General features: G+C 35.4%; 1 protein-coding gene across 4 annotated transcripts in view; it reads left to right on the top strand.

The window, feature by feature from the left end:
- Positions 1 to 2,821: 2,821 nt before the first annotated feature.
- The window catches only part of LOC123564355 (protein transport protein Sec24A-like), a 29,711-nt gene continuing 14,516 nt past the window's right edge, over positions 2,822 to 18,016 (top strand). The window contains exons 1-9 of one of the 4 annotated variants that reach the window (XM_045357866.2): positions 2,822 to 3,143; positions 5,843 to 6,301; positions 11,821 to 11,952; positions 14,077 to 14,169; positions 14,833 to 15,719; positions 16,197 to 16,309; positions 16,800 to 16,902; positions 17,185 to 17,311; positions 17,874 to 17,983. In XM_045357866.2, coding sequence (XP_045213801.2) covers positions 3,065 to 3,143; positions 5,843 to 6,301; positions 11,821 to 11,952; positions 14,077 to 14,169; positions 14,833 to 15,719; positions 16,197 to 16,309; positions 16,800 to 16,902; positions 17,185 to 17,311; positions 17,874 to 17,983 — 2,103 coding nt within the window. In that variant the 5' untranslated portion in view covers positions 2,822 to 3,064. Of the gene's footprint in view, positions 3,144 to 5,749; positions 6,302 to 11,820; positions 11,953 to 14,076; positions 14,170 to 14,832; positions 15,720 to 16,196; positions 16,310 to 16,799; positions 16,903 to 17,184; positions 17,312 to 17,873; positions 17,984 to 18,016 lie in introns of all 4 variants that reach the window. The other 3 variants (XM_045357867.2, XM_045357865.2, XM_045357868.2) reach the window with 3 other exon arrangements.

Genomic DNA, 18,016 nt, shown 5'->3' with positions numbered 1-18,016 from the left:
TTCCTTGGTATTTGGGTTTAATAGGGTTGTATAGAGGATACTGAGCAAGTTCTTGTGTATTACAGCTTTGATTGGAAGAACTCCTAGTAAGGCAGTTGCTGCAACTGAGGCAGTTCTATCTGGTAAGTGCTGAATTTGTTTCAATATCTTATTCTCAAATCTTTCCAGTGTTACTTCATTCTTCCTGGTAAGGGGTACCGTCTCCAAACCATAAGTAAGTCTTGGGAGTACATATACGGTCCATAGATGTGCCTTGGTCTTCTGGGAAACACCACTTTTACCATGGCAACCGGCACCCATCAATGAGTATACCGTCCGTCTTCCAAGAGCAACTTTCTCTTCTACGTCTATCTTTCCGTCAGCTCTTCTAGTTACTCCGAGGTGACCAGTCTGTTTGGCATTATCAATTGTCTTACTTTGCAGGATTGAATTTTTAATACTTGTTTTAGAGTTGTACTGAATGGTTGAACTCTTTATAGGATTAATACGGTATCTATTCTTATTGCTGTAGTCTTCTACATCTAACACCATTTGTTGCATTTCATTGTCAGTTTTTGAAAGAAGAGCAAGGTCATCTGCACACGTAACATGTGGTATTTTTGTGGTGCCAGTTGTTATACCAGTGAAATTGTCTTCTAGATGTTTCAATAATGGGTTGTTGTATCTTTTATAATGTGACGAGGAAAGTACTCCGCCTTGACGGACGCCTTGGAGTAATTGGAATTTGTGCGAGATATGTCCTTTCCATTTAACTTGTGCTGTCATATCTGTGTACAAGTCCTTGATAAGGAGCCAATCAGCATCCTGTATTCCATCAAAATAAAGTTTCTGTAAAAGCATATTGTGGGAAACTACATCAAAAGCTTTCTGTGTATCAAGGGTAGTTAATAACAACATTTCTTTATAAGCTTTTGTTTCAAGTTGACACTCTGTGATAATCAATGCAGAAATAAGACTGGATTTTCCTTTCGTAAATCCGTATTGTAGTTTTGATTGAGTATGGAGCAGGATATTTTCATGTCTGTTTGATAAAATACGTTCTAGAACTTTGAGGACTATTGGTGTAACAGATATGCCTCTGTAGTTTCCAGGGTTGTCAGGGTTTCCTTTCTTGAATACCGGTGTGATGATACCGACTTTTAGCTCATCAGGTATTTTCTTGGTTTTCAGAATCGTGTTCACAATATCTTGTATGGCAGTCACTACAGGTGCTTCTCCATGTTTCAAGTGTTCAGCCGTGAGTCCAAATACATCTGCTGATTTGTTGTTATTAAGGCCTTGTATTGCAGTTTTTATTTCTTCCATGGTAGCTAGCCGTGGTTCAACATTTTTTTGTTCACAGATCTGTTCAGTAAGCTTAACGTCGTCGATGATCTTCTCCAGATACTCACTGTCAAAGTTTTCATCTTGCAAGGGAAGGGAGAGATGTTCAAAGTATCTCGCCCAGGCATCAGTTACTTCCTTAGGGGTGTCGACCATCAGTCCGTCGATTGTTAGGAACTCTGTTTGTGAACTTGACGTGGATCGTTGTTCTCGTAAAAATCTGTAGAATGTTTGGGAGTCACCTCGTGAGGCCATAATGTTATTTAATTTATCTCTCCTTTGTTTGTACATATATTGTCTTTGTGCCTTCCTTAATACCCTCTTAGCAGCCGTCATGGTCTGCAGCTTTGGGTCAGTTGGATCTTTAGGGGATCCAGATTTCCTCCATTCCCACCAGGCTGCTTTACTTTCTTTGGACGCATGCTTGATAGGGCTGCTAGCTAACTTCTGGTTACGTCGCTTCATTCGAGTTTTCCTAGCAGGTAGACTTTTTCTTTCTGCTGTTTTAAGAGCTACGGTCAGATGATTTATTTGTGATGTAACATTTTCATGATAGCATTCTGTTTCAAGAAGTTCTTTAGTTACTTTCTTATATGTTTTTATGTCACACTTTCTCCAGTTTGGTTTACCTTGAATGTCATTGAGTTCTTCATCTTTCTTGGAATAGGATAAGGTTAATTCAGTTTTTATGCAACGGTGATCAGAAGTGTTCTGGTGATCATTTAGATCAACTTTAACAAATTTTACGGTGTGTAAGGCATTTTCATTCATAAGTATATAATCAATCTCAAACTTCTCTTTTCCATTCGGGTGGAAGAATGTCGGAGTTCCATCCTGTTTAATATACAAATTGTGCTCAGAGATGAATTTTTTTAAAAGTATATCATGTTGATTTTCCGGGTGCCGAGAAACAGATGCATTGAGATCACCACATATAAACAGCGAATGTGTATTATTGAACTTATGGATCATTTCACCAACTTCATCAAGTATTGTCTGATATTCATCTTTTGTATTATTTCCTCTGGATGGCATGTACACACTAATAATACAAGTTTTTGGATTTGTTTCAAGTTCAAGTACGATCATGCGTTCCTGGCCATCAGGGTGTTTTGTTGTTTTGATATCCCAGTTTTTTCTAAAGCATAAAAAGTGCAGTTTTGCAACTTTTTATTAAGGCAGTGGCTAGAGAACTGGAATCGGTTCCCTAGACAGCGAACTTATTCGTCCGGAACCGGTTCTCTAGCCAAAGTACCGTGCATAAAAGTTGAGAAAAAAAATCTCCAAGGCCATAAAAATATTTAGGGTCGGACCAAAAATATAGGGTAGGTCGGGATACCGGAAACAAACATTTTTTACGCCTAAGCATTAATGCTGGTAAATGCATCTATTTAGTGCGGACTTCGAGATGAAACTGCACTTGAGAAATTTAGTAGTAAACTACCTAAAAGGGCGGTAACCCGTTTGCCACGTCGGTAACGTCTGCGCATGCTCAAAATATTATTCGCACTTCCGCAATAGATCAGACAGAAATTTTGACACAAATTTTCACAAAATAATCGATGTATTGTTTATTTTACAAAAGATCGAGAAAAAGTTCCAGTTATATTGAAACAATTGTTCCCCTCCTTAAATAACTTAGCTACCCGAATAAGGATAAAAAGTGCAGTATCCAAGCTGTTGGATTCTTTTTGTTGCTGTTTTGCCCGTCATGATTTTTTTTCATCGAACTTTGTAGACGATGGCAAATGCTCAAAATACCAACGCTAACTGGCAAAATAGGCCAGCTGTTCCGTCACTTCCGACGCAACCAACTGTCGGTCAGTATGATTTTTGTAATATTTTACAGCACTATTTTGCTCAAACCTGTTTGATGATGTGGAATGACACACGTGTTTTTTAAGCTGTCAGATTTATGTCAGCATTGAATTTACATGTCAAACTTGTATTTCTGTACCAGAATATAACTGGCAAGTTTTTAAATCATATCTTTAGTGTACATTTAAGGCAGTATTGGAGGTTTTTCATCGTTGTATACTCGTGTTAAATAAAATGTGTTGGACATACGTTGCTTAATTTTAAGTGTGTACATTGCCGGCAGTGGACCCTGATGTGTACCTGACAAGTAAAGCAGGACAGTCAATAAAAGTAATAAATTTAGTGGCTAGACTTTAGAATCTGTCCGTAGCTATTCTCGTTATTTGGGCATTCTTTTATTTATCGATATGGTAGCATATATTTTCCTCGCCAGGTTTAGAAAATGCGGGGGGTGTGGGGGGCAGCAGCCCCCCAATTATGAAATATACAAACTAAAAAGCCTTACCTTTATTTAAACCATACAGGTACTGGATATTGCAAATTATGCAGATTTTACCTACGGACAGATTCTAAAAGTGCTCCAATTTAGTGACTTTTTACATCAGATATTGTGGAAAAAGAGTAGTCAGTAGCACTTATGCTTACAAAATCTTGTCGTAAAACAACTTGCGGACTAGAATCATCTGGATAATAGGATAGTGTAATAGGATAGTGCATGTGAACACAGAACTTTGAGAGTTTCAAGGCAGCCCTCCAAAAACTTGATTAGATCCGCCCCATCTGGTAGGATTTCTACCAGAAGTGTCCTCATGTTTATATAGTCAAAATAATTTTACGGTCAAATTGTTTTGTATTTGTGACGGGTTATCTTATTGTCAAAACTTTGAAGGACCAAAATAATGGAGGATAATCCAATAACTCATAGTACACAGTCATGTAAAGTTATTGGTTTTATCACTTGCAAATATTGGCTTTTAGACACGGTAAACGTTAATCGTGTACAGTACATACATAGGTTTAAATCACCAGAAAGTTTGTAATTTTGGAAATTATTTGATAATTTTTACATAAATCATTGAGGAATTGAATCCCCTTTTGATACATGTAAGATTTATATGAATTTATCTCATATTCGCAACAAAATCAGCATTTAAACGCAAATCGACAGCAAGGACATTGATTTCATTGGAAATTTCCTTCACTATTTTGGTCTTTCGAGTGTTTGACGGGAGTGGAGATATTGCCCATAAGTAAAATGACTCAGTATTTCCTAGGATCGCATCAGATTTGTTGAACTAGTTGTTTATAGTGTTTTTGTTTTTTTTAAGTCATTGATTCAGTGTCCTACAAAGCTGTTACTGCTTTTTTTGTAAAATTCCCAATGTTTTACAAGTTCTTCATGTTACTGCACTCCTTAATAACTTCGAAGATTATTGTGCGTAGGCACTGAATGTGACTGATTAAAATTTATGGTGTTTTTACATATCAAATTTTTACATATATGCCAAACAATAAAACTTTCCAACTTTTACATGATTAAAACTTTGTACACTGGTCACTGTTTAGAGACCGAGGACAGGGATGAGAACAGGCACAGTGACAATAGCTGTGAAGGAGTAAACTATGGCTTCTGTGTGTGTGACAGAAGGCAACATGTTTCTCTGACCTGCTGTTCTATGAGAAAAAATGAATATTTGTAGGAATCTTTGTGCTAATTGTGTCTGAAGCTGTATATGTTACCATGTCTGTGACTTGTTTTTGAATCAGCTGGTATTGATAAATTGTTTTCCAGATATAGATAGCTACTAGATGATGACTATCTTAAAAAACCATAATTAAAAGAGCTAGATCTTCTTATCTCTAATGATTGCTAATATTGATTTGTTGACACATCAGTTAGCGAAACAAATGTCAGAATTGTGATGCAAGGAGAAGACTGTTGATGTTGTTTCGTTCATCTATGCTACTGCTTATAAGTTCTTTTGCTGTCTTAGCTAACACCAGAGTTATGGCCCTTAGCAGTTTCTAGTGTTAACTATATAGGGTACTATAAATATGGCAATTTCTGCTTCATAACATGTGACATATTTAACCTAGAACTATGAAACTTTAATTGAATTTAGATCACCATAATGTGGTAGTGCACACACAATTTCATCAGGATCTCTTGAGTAACAGAGTTATTGCCCTTTACTTGTTTAAAACTGAATATTTATCAACATGTGAAGTTGTAACCCCTTCCCCAAGTTCAAATGTAATGAAATTATTTGCTTCCTAGTAACATCCTTAACTTTTTGTCGGATATATTTCTTTGCCATTCCTCACCACAAACCCATTTGGCGGGGGATACCAATTCATCGAATTTGCTTGTACTTTACTGTATATCAAAAAGAAATTGTATGTGATTATCAAATATCAGTAAACTTAACAAATCTTCCAATGTTGCTTAAATAGTCCTAGAGTGCTGATATCAATGGATGTAGCACTTCCTACTTCTCTGTCTCCAAGCAATAAATTTTGATAATTTACTCCTATGTCGTATATCATTTTTCACACATTGTTTTGTTGTTTCAGTGATATGAAGTTTATAATTTTTGCAATATTTCAGGTGTTCCATTAGGAGGCCAAAGACCACCCATAGCAGATAATATGCAGTTAAAAACAGGGCAGTCGGTATTAAATGGACCTGTTCCTATTTCAGGCCCACCAGGCCAGCCCTTATTTCGGCCACCATCAAGTGTAAATGGTATTGCTTCACCATCAGTGTCACAAGGAAGTATGCAAATGAATGGTCAGTTTTCAGGCATAAGACCACCTGTGTCCAGTGGTCCTGTAATGAATGGACCTAATCAAGGACCACCTTTTCAAGGAAATCAGTTTAATCAACCAAGGCAAGGATATCCAGGATCAAGTGGACAGTTTCGACCAGATGGTCCGCCACAAAATTTTAGGCCTCCATTTTCAGGGGCCCCACCTTCAAGTCAAGGTGTATTCAGACCTCAGCAAACAGGAGGACCTTCAGGAATGCCACCTATGCAAGGGATCCCCCAATTTTCAACACAATCGTCACAGGGAGGTGTGTCAGGGCCTCCTGGTGTGACAGCATCGCAGGGCATGGCAAGACCACCTTTGTCACAAGCCCAACAGACACAGTCTCAAGGTTTGTAATTGTGAACAAAAAATCATCTCTTTTTGCATTGTGCTTTGATGCTTAAATTTTGGGTGTACATGTTTTTATTTTCATTCTAAATGCATGACAAGCAACATTTTGACAAAAATATTGTTAGCATTTTAACTATGATTAGTTTGTTCCAACCTGATGAAGCAAAAACCTTCACTATGCCTACTAAGGAGTTAATTTGTAATTTTTATGAGAAATGATCATCACAGAGTTGCATTTTCTTTTTTTGTCAAAAACAGACTGCTTTTCTGGCTAGTTGTAAACATTTAAGTTCAGGCCATAAAGACATTTATGTTGTGTATCCACTCTGCAGGCTACTTTGGATTGTAGTTTGTTTCTGTGCAGTTGGTCTGTAAAACAGCATTTAACTTTTGACTGTTTTATGTAGAAACATATACACAAATTGTATGGATTGATTGTCCGGTAATCCTGTTCTAGACATGTTCACGACAAATGTTTATTGTTATAATAATTAACAGTATTTTGTGTACATGTAGCTACGGTACTACAATTTTAATACATTATATACAGTACAGCTAGCGCGGCACCTTCAAAAACCCTTCGACCCTCGCGCGTAAAAATTTTTTCGGGTGTTCAGTTGCGATGGCCGGACACCCGTCGGCCTTCGCGGTCATGAACACAGCGGTTCGCGGTGGACGGCCGCGAGGATTCGCAGTGTTCACGCGCGAGGGACCATCGCGGTCAACGTTTTATTTTAACATTAATTTTTTAACAGTATATAGAAGCATTTAATTGTTAGATTTATCATCTATAATGTATTTATTATAAATACACAATGCATATCATTTATTCAATTTACTCGTCTACCTTTATCAGGCCTTGTTATCTACGCCCGATAATTTTAATGTTTTGATTTTAGTTTATTGCCATTGACGATTATATTTTTTTTCAATAAATTATATCCAAATTGTAAACAATTGTGTGAAGGGATGTTTTACACACACATTGTATCAAATTGTGACACGTTGATTACAATCACAAGATTTTTTTCATATAATTGTCTGAACACATGTCAAATTTTGACACGTTATCGGCGTATTTTAAATAGAAAGAGCTCGCACATAATCGTAAGTGTTAAAAACAAAATAACATAGCCGATAGAAGTGTTTTTTTTTCTGAGTGAATATAACTTTGTTTTCTGTTTTCTCAACTGTTAACTAAAATCTAGAGGCAGCAAGACCACCATATGCATGTAAGAAATAATTAATCCGCCGATCCGACGGTACCAAGTAAGATGTACTATCTCAAAAGCGAATCTCAGAGAACTTTAGAACTCCTAATGTTATGAACATGTTTTTATTTTTTAACTTATATTAGCTTCGGGATTTGAGCAATTGTTTCAGTATTATTACATACTGATTTTATTTATTTTGCAGGTACAGCCGTTGTCAAGAAACGTATACTTTTGTATTTTGTTATATTTATTTTCGTTCCAATCTAGTGTTTTTATACTAACAATACCTAACAGTTATATTGTTTAGCACTTAACGGTTTATCTTTGTTATGAATTTGGCATAAAATTAAAAGATTATAATAGAGGTAAGTTGCTAGGTTTCTTTTTCTAATGAATTTATTTGCATTAACGACTAAAAGTTATTTTACAATTAAAAAACGTTCTGTTTTGTAACGAATTTTTATTGCTTTTTATTGCCAGTAACAACGTTCTGTTTGGTTCGAAAACGTCTGCATGATAGTTTTTAATAGTGCATAACTTTTCCAAGTGAATCTGAACAGAAACAGTGTACATAGGTTCTCTTTGAATGTTTTTACAACTAAAGGTCCAGTGCTTAAGGTTCAATGATCAATAATTATTTTAATATATTTGTGTGACTTACTAGCGGATAAAATTTCAGTAATTTATTTTATTGCGGAATTAATTTAAAATGCTATGTTTGGTGAAAGGTATAGTGGTCTTCGAAAGTATTGAGCACACATTCTGAATGTTGTTTTTTTTTTCTCTATTTCAGGCAAAGACTATGCAAGATTAGTGTCTTATTAGTTTTCCTGCAATATTTTGCACAAGGAGTTTTTAACATTTTTCTTTTAATACACATTTACCTAACGTGTTCCCGTCATTGTTCTGTCCTTACCATATTTGGCACATTTTTATTACGCAGTATTAGTACTACAAGTATGTGGGCCTCTGACGAACTGGGAGATGAGACACAAATGACGAACTGAGAAAAAAACGGAGACATCTGGACACAGAATTAATTTTATTACCATTAAAATTATGAGCTATATATGGCAAGGCCAGAACAAGTAATGACTGACGGAACGACAACTGGATGCACCACGACTAGTAACAGCGCCGACAGGACATAATTGCGTCGAAAAAGCATAACGTCGAAGATACATTATTACATCGGAGATATATAGCATCAGAGACAAATAACGTCGGATACATATAACGTCAGAGATAAGTAACGTCAAAGATATACAACTCTGATTTAGAAATATTGTCTACTGCAGCTACATATACTACTAGCTTGTACCGGTCTTCCTTTGAAATTTTTGATGCTTACGTGACATCCAAAAGACTTCTCATTCAGATTGATATTTATGTTTCATCAAGTAGCAAAGGTCATTTGTAATGATATGAATGTATGAATACTAATTATCATAAATTTATTAGTATCGTTAGTTTTTTGTGTTTTGTTTTTATATAATGGATATTTTACAGATGTTTGAATCTTCTTACAGTGTAACTACTCATGTTAAATGTTATTAAATGACAGGTTTTGTAATAGTTAATAAAGATAATAGGTATGAGTAGATTTCTTGGAAGCACAGAGCACAAAAAGCAGATTCAGAGCCCGCATTTGCAAAGAAGAACCATAGCAAAAATAAAACCTTTTAAGTACACTGAACTCTAACATGTAAACTAATAAAAACTCGAGGGGTAATGAAATGTGCAGCATCCTCCACCAACCATCAAAACCTACCATATGACGGAACTTCACTTCACAGTACAGTATGTATAGACAAGTGGATCGACTCGAGCATCCCGAAAGATCAGAGAAAAAAATAAACACAAGAGAGATGACTCCAGCAACCCGAAGGTCCAGAGAAAAACAAACCACACTGAGACCACATAAAGAGAGTCTTTTTTCGGTCACCATATGGCATTTATGACTGTTTAGTTAATAAATGAGCAAGAGGGTGTAAAATAACAAACTATGTCTATTTGTATTTGAACATAAAATTCATATTCGTCTTCTTCTCAAACACCAAATTCGCCGCTCGCTTACGTTTACCTGTAATTAGAAAAAAATGCAACTGTTTCTATTGTTGACAGAAAAAGAACATGTAAATATTACAACAATATGCGGAATTCCGAAAACGAAAGGTATGTACATAAGTCTCATATTTCATAAAAGTGTGTATTACATATTCATCTAATAAGTAATGAAAATAATAAATCAAAGACTCGAGTAAAAAGTTTTGAAATACTATTAAATATATTCATCTTATCACAGATTGTCAATAAATAAATTGTCAACAAATATGATAGTAATTATATTATTAAACATATTACGAACAAATAACAATAATTATTTGATGAGTAGCAATCATAGAACAGTGTAAAGAAACTTACCAATAATTTCTAAACAACTGAAAAATGACAAACAAGCGAAACAAAAGAGCGTATTAGGTACCGTAATAAATAAAACTGAGTAAGAAACAGCTGTTAGTAAAACATAATTTGTAAGGTATTTGTTAGATGGGGTGCGAATAGCATAAAATTAACTCAACATTCGATTTAGAAATGAACAATAGGATCAAAGATTTATACGCTTGCAGTGACCTGAAAATAGAAATAAAACTGTTAGAACAAAACAAAGAATATGCAACTCTATTTAGATTTTACAGAAAATACAAAACAATGTGATAATTACTATTACATATCATAACATCGCGACTAATTACGAGTATACGGACGAGGTATACATTCTAAATAATTAGTTTGTATATGCATAGATAATTTAAGCATTTATATTTATAAATTATGAGATGAATAATTCTTTCAAAAAGTATTGAATGAACACCAGGTTTTCCTCGCGGCCGACCACCACGGACCATCGCGTCCGTCCATCGCAACGCGCGGCGTTCGCTGCCTCCGGCAATGACCATTCCTGAACACCCGAAATATCCGATATGACACCCGTCGCGGCGGACAGTAAAAACGAACACGCGAATTGGAATTGCGGCGACGGGTGTTCAAATGAAGGTTCCGCGCTAGCTGTACTGTATCGGCATTGGTTTACTTGCATGAACATGTATATAGAGTGATAGTTGCATTAATTACTAAACCAAGATACGTGCAATAAATACAGGGCTCCACTAGTTTTGGTTAATATGTTTAAGGAGTAATGTGCATGTATTTTAGCTCTCTTGAGCACACAGTGCTCAGGAATGAGCTTTTGTGATCATCCTTGGTCTGTCATTACCGTCCAATCAGCAACAGTTTTACTGTAAACTCTTTGATGAACTCATTCCTGGAGCAATCTCTGTGAAAGTGGTACAGAAGCACAGTGGTGCAGGCTGCAGAGGTAAAACAGCATACTCTTTATCTGGAGGCCACATACATAAATTGCAGTTACTGCAATTTCCGCACTTCATCACAGGTCAATAGTTACATGTATGATGGTCTGAACAGTCAACAGGGGTAGTTAACAGAAGTTGTGGTGACTTTCTCTTTAAGGTGGTTCTGCACGTCTGGATAACAAAATTTTTACAATGTAGAATTTGATTAATTCATTAAACCCTGAATTTTCTAAACCTCAGAATATACATAGAAAATTCAGCAAATAAAAAAAAATAGGGTTGTGTGCTTAATTTTTTTGTTAGACTGATTTGAAAAATTAGAACATCACGCAAGTTTTCATAATGAGAGTCTATGGGAAAATCACAATTTTCATAACACTTTTTGGCATATAGAATTTTTTTTACAATATAGGTTTTTATGAAACTTCTCACAGTTGTAAATAAACTTAAATACCCTATAATATGGTGAAATAAAATGTATAGGTTTTAACTTAAGAAATATAGTAACCTTGCCATTGTAATAAATTTTCTCACAGGTTGCCATTAATACATGAAAAGATTTTCATTTCAGTACACCAAATCCAGGCTTTATTCTACATTATCCGAATAAATGATGTTACGCCATCACTTCCGGTTTATCAGACGTGCAGAACTACTTTAACCAGTCAATAATAACTTAAGTTTAAATGAAACTTACATGAAAGATTGCCCCAATGAATACTAGGAATACAAAACTTGCACACGGTATAATATTTACAAGTTTAAAATTGATGTTCTATATTGCTTCAGTATTAAATATTTCTAAACTTGAGTGGTGAGCGATACCGGTCTATCGTGGCCTGTTTGTTACATTAAATGAACAACAAGTAGGAAAAGATCATGTATTCAAACAGAAAATTAGTTTTAATCTTGAAGGTAAAATTTTGAAGGGAAAACAATTGACACTAAACTGCTTTTGGCAGATCGTCCGAATGAACTCCCTGTACCATTTCATGGACATGGCCAGTACTCGCACCAAGTTGGTATGGCACTCACTCCCGGGATAACACCTGCTAACTCAGGTTTGATTGGCATATACAACATGTAGCGTCTTTTTTTCACAGATACACTTGTGCCCTGGTGTTGTCACTTTTTGCTGTTCTTTTCTCCATGCTTGAGTTTTATTTCTCACTGTGGCTTGTAGCATGCAGACGGTTTGCTTTTGAGAATACTGATGGTATTTTCCATTCCAAAATGAAAGAAATTATGGCACTCAGATGTTGTTATTTATAAAACATTTCTACTGGTACTTTCCCAAAACAACAAAATGTTAATGCTTCATTTAAATCTCTTTATAGTTCAGTTTATAAACATTATCATTGGGGAATATTTAAAGAGTTAGTTGTTCATGTCTTAGGAATTAAATTATTCTTGGAAAGGAAAGATACCATGTCTAGCTTATAGTAATATTATTCTTGCTACGTGTTATGGCATGCCTGCTTTCTGGTATAGAACATGTATGCTCTCTTTACAGATTTAAATGCATGCAAGTCATAAAAAATTAAAGTTTTTGACACTGCTGGAGCCATTTCTTTGATATTAATTATAGATAACAACTCTGTTGAAGAAAAAATTCTGGCATATTGATCTTGCTGTGTATAATTTAGTCATTTTCCAGGACAATTTTAGACTTCAAAGAAAATATAAAAAAGAGATGTTCTGTGTGAATTAAACATCCAAAAGTGAATTCTCCTAATTTGTCAAGAGATCTACATGTACTTCAAGGTTATAAAAACTTTCATGGTGTGAAATCACATTCTCCTCACATACAAGAAAGGCTAAACAGCATTTTGTTTTAGCTGACAGTTTTGGCAGGACATTTAGAACCGTATCCAGTTTTAAGAACATTTGTGGTGGGGAAACATTTATTTGCATTTTATTGTGCACCAGAAATTTAGAATTGTTAACCCTTAGCATGCTAGATAAATTGTCGTCTGCTGGAAATGTCATCTGCTAAAATAGTGAAGTTCATTCAGTTTGCTCCAAAATTGGAAGAAATATTGTCAGAGTAGCAAACAGCTTGGAACCTGATCAGACGCCGATTTAATCGGCGTCTGATCTGGTTCCAAGCTGTTTGCAAAGGCTGTTAAATTCGCCTGCAGCAGGCTAAGCGTTAATGGTTCTCCCTATTCATTATTGAAAATGAGTGATAACGATTTTCTGAAGAAGTAGTTTGTAGTTTACAGCAGGATAACATTATGTACATGTTCTGTATCTAATACTGTATAATAACAATGTTACAGATGTGCAGGACTGGTGTGCTTGCATTGAGAACACTTCAAATCATCTGCTACATTTCACTTATTAACAGTGTAACATGAATTTCTAATTTTCAGCAAGTTATTATTTAAATATTATACTTAGATATATTAAAGAAAGTTTTGGAAGTGTTAAAAGTCTTGTAGTGCAACAAAGAAGTCCAGATTTCTAAAAAGCTTAAAATAAGTCGTAATTAAATAAGGAACTTTAATTAACAACTATATTTTTGTATACTTGGCATCAGCAGAATGTACATGTACATATAGGTGTACAGTACTTTGTATTTAACCTGTTTACTAGCTCCCTGTGCCTTGCATGGTATTTTTCACATCTCAAATCTTTTGGGTTTTTATAAAATTTTGGTATAGGTATATAATATCTTCTTTTTCTGTGTATGTATATATTATAACCTGTATTTATTGTGAGGTTTACATATGTTTTGAGAGACTGAAGACTGTTTCTCATATAACAACCTCTTAGTTTCTTCTCAATATTACAGTTACTCTGCGTTTAAAATATTTCTTTGTATCACATTCTTTGTAACTCATGTGCAGGGTCAGTGCTTGCCTAAACCAGCAGGACTGTTATTGTTGTACAGAATATACAGAAAAATCCATCCTTATTACTCCTCTTTGCATGCTTTTAACAATTTCAAATTGTCATTAAAACTTAAACAAGCCAAGTTATTTTACAGTCAGCATGACTGTATACCTTTAACCAGTAACTCATTTGTTTTTATCCTTTCTTTAAATCAAGGTTTTTAACCCCTTCTGATAAAACTGTTACTGATTTTCTAACTAAATCATAAGTAAGAATTAAAGATCCTCATTGAATGTGAAGAGAATGAAGCAATGAAATGATTATGTTATTGTATAAAATATTTCCAGGTCCATCATCACAAAGGTCATCAAGGACAAATTCTCCTGCAGTGATCAACCCGAATCTTGATGCTCTAGAGGGACAGTTTAGGGGAACACCAGGTATGCTCAGATTGTTAATAACATCAACTGTACATTTGTCAAACGGAAATGAAAATATCACATACATTCAAGTCATATTTTCTTACCAGTGTCAAATTCTTAATGTAAGGGAGTGAGCTTATTTCCATTCCCATGGGTGAAAGTTTTCAGTATTAATACTGAATTCAGTATTTTGAAGATTTCTTCTTCTATACAAGTGATAGGAAATTAGTGTTGTCAGTATTGAAAGTCTTGATTTCAGTATTTTGAAGTTTGACAACTTTCACCCATGCATTCCAAAAGTGTTCTATACAGGATCAAAACAATGCCTGCGAAAGAATTTAGTACTGGTGTACCAGAGATGAAGCTTGGGTACTAGCTGAGGTTTTAAACTGTGACAATGACTTCTAACCTGTTAACTATGAAAGGAGCAGAGCAGTAACAGAACAGTCAATATCCCACATGTACCTTGGCTGTTAAATGCCTGATTTATTGTTTGGTAATAGTCAGGCCAGCAGCAAAACTTTCGTAAGTTAAAAATATCATTTTGACGGAAGTTGACTTCTTATAAATAAAAACTTTGCAGTTTCAAAGATACCTTTCAGTTTGTGGACTTTGGGCTTTTGATTAAGTAAGTTATATGTATACATAATTATGTTAAAGTATGTTCTTCTTTTTTTTCAGAGCAAGAGACCCAACCCCCAGGTAATCCCCAGCAACAATGGAGTCAGCAACATGGTTTACCCCCAGCATCTCAACAACAAGACATGCCCCCAGCATCAAATTTTCCTGGTGTGCCTCCTTCATCACAGCAAACTGGTGTTCCTTCTTGGCAACCAGACATGCCAGGTTTGCCTCCCACTTCGCAGCAAACTGGCATGCCTTCTTCATCACAGCAAAGATTTCCTCCACCCCCAGCCAATCAACCTCAGTTTGGTGTCCCTCCCATGTCAGCCCCCAATCAGAGACCAGGATTTCCTCCTCCACAAATGACTACTGGCCAACAGCCAAGGTTTCCCCCTACATCCATGGGTATGCGACCAGGATTCCCTCCTGTCTCATCAACCAGTCAACAACCAGGATTTCCTCCACCTCCAGTTTCAACCAATCAAGTACCAGGATTCCCTCCAACATCAGCAAGCCAGCATCCAAGGTTTCCACCACCCCCAACAACAGCCAACCAGCAGCCAGGATTTCAGCCCGCTCCAACTTCAGCCAATCAGCAACCAGGATTTCCACCACCTCCTTCAGCCAATCAGCAACCAGGATTTCCACCACCTCCAACTTCAGCCAATCAGCAACCAGGATTTCGGCCACCCCCAACATCAGTCAGCCAACAACCAGGATTTCCGCCACCTCCAACTTCAGCCAGTCAGCAACCAGGATTTCCTCCACAACCAAGTTCAGCAAATCAGTACCAAGGCTTTCAGCCAAATTCCCCTTTAGGTCAGCCGAGAAGTCAACCGTATGCTCCACAAGGGAAAACTATCGGAGAGTTTGTCAATACCTACCCAAAGCAAAATACTGGACTGAATGCCATGACATCGAATTTTAGCAACATGTCTGTGCAGGTAATTACGATCTGATATATTTTATGGGGCTGATACAAATGTAAATTTATAGATGGAGTAGAAAGAAACTTGATGTCATTGATAATATGAAACAGGTGTTTCTATCATTTTCATTAATATAACATGTTGTTTTGATGATTTTTTTTCATTGTTTTAATGAAAATAATTCTAGATGCAATACAGATTCAGTAGTTTCAGTTTTGTTCATTTAAAAGATAAAGGGAAAACTTGAAATTGTAAAGTCTGTTTAGTTTGATAAGAACTTTTTTTTCTAAACTTGGAAAATATTCATTAAAAAGCACTAGTTTCAAAGACTGGAAATATCTGCTTGGTGTATGTTTGTTATAAGATATGTAGAGCTGTTTTTGAAAAGCTAACAAAATGATATACAAGAAGACTTAGTGGACAATCTAATTTTATATATTTCTACAAACTGCAGTTGGTATTTGAAAACTAACAAACAATTTTTCATTACAGGGTAGCCAGAATATAAATCTGTTACAGCAGAAAAAGTTAATCCCTCCCGATGGGGTAGAGACACCAAAGCCAGTGATACCAAATGATAACAGGAATGTCAACTGTAATCCAGAGTAAGATACTTTCTCTCTATGTACTTATACATGTCAACTGTAATCCAGAGTAAGATACTTTCTCTTTATGTATGTCAACTGTAATCCAGAGTAAGATACTTTCTCTTTATGTATGTCAACTGTAAATCATAGTAAGATCTCTTCTCTATGTGTACATATGTCAACTGTAATCCAAAGTACCAAACTGTCTCTTTACCTACATTAATTTACATTCACCTTGTAACTTGTGTAGAAAAAAGTAAATTATAAATGATATTGGTGTATTAAGGTTGAGGACAATCCTTAAAATTTGATAAAATGTTACTAAGGAATTGTGAAATTTCACATTTAATCAATATGTTTACAAAGCTGTTAAGAAATCTCTGCGTTTAAGTAGTCAGACTGTAATGTCTTTATTTTACTTTACATGTAAACTGCAGTTAGTCTGAAGTGGTTTCCAATACGTATTGATAACTTCTTTTCCAGTATAATGTATGTTTTCACATTTCAGAGTGTTTCGTTGTACGATGAACAACATACCCCAGACGTCAGCATTGTTAAACAAGTCCAGGTTACCCCTTGGCATTCTCATACATCCTTTCAAAGATTTGTCCGTATGTTCTTTGAAATATGTAAATATTTTTTCAAAATGTCACTGTGACATAATGCAGCGAGTGAGTAAATAAATAAGATTTGTACAATTTTTGGTTCAGCAAGGAATTGCTGAAGAAAAAGCAATATATTATAATCGTTGATAGGATTGTTCTTTAATTTGAATTCATTTGCTGTACAGCTTAGTTGAAACAAATGTTTTGTCAAAACTTTACCATCTTTTTAGTTCCTGATTTTCTTGTTAGTTAATTTGTCTAATTGAATGTGTTGTTAATTTTCTGCAGCAATTGCCTGTGATACAGTCCAGTGTTATAGTGAGATGTCGCTCGTGTAGGACGTACATCAATCCGTTTGTTTATTTTGTAGACAGTCGACGGTGGAAATGTAATCTTTGTTACAGGGTTAATGAATGTAAGCAAAATTCAAATGATGGTATAATTCTTATGTTATGTTTGTTGTTTAACCTTTAGCTTGCTAAATTTCTACAGTACACTGATCCATCATTCAATTTGGGTATTACCATTTATTATTCGAAGGGGTGTTTATTGAAAATATACTGACTGAATAGCGAACAGTGCAGACAGGTTTATCTTGATCTGCACTGATCGCAAAGGCAGAATCACTTGCAGACAGCAGGCTAAAGGTTAACATCATCATCCATTGTCAGTGTTTTTTTGTGCACATTCAAGAGTTTTAGCAACGATTGCACAATCCCACAGATAATATAAAGCTGCTGGTCTAGAAATACAATAACCGCAGTACAGATAAAAATGTTTTAATCATAATATCAAAATGAAACATTTCATTACCTTATTTTTAAAACAAATCAAATTTTGAACTCTATAATGGGCTTGCATGGCTTTGAAATTGTGAAGACAAGTTAGTTTATAGCAGGTTGTGTTGGTTCTTTTTTCAAAAGGATAAAATGTTCCAGGTTTACACAAGCAATTACGTACTTTCCCTTTTTTTTTAGTGCCAGATGAGTTTTCATTTGACCCAGTGAGTAAAAGTTATGGTGATCCACAGAGGAGACCAGAAATCAAATCAGCGACCATAGAGTTCATAGCACCTTCAGAATATATGGTATTTCCTTATATTTATTTGTGTGCATTTTTG

Source organism: Mercenaria mercenaria, chromosome 2 (assembly GCF_021730395.1).
Source record: "Mercenaria mercenaria strain notata chromosome 2, MADL_Memer_1, whole genome shotgun sequence".
NCBI lineage: Eukaryota > Metazoa > Mollusca > Bivalvia > Venerida > Veneridae > Mercenaria > Mercenaria mercenaria.
This window is presented reverse-complemented; position numbering and strand designations above follow the sequence as displayed.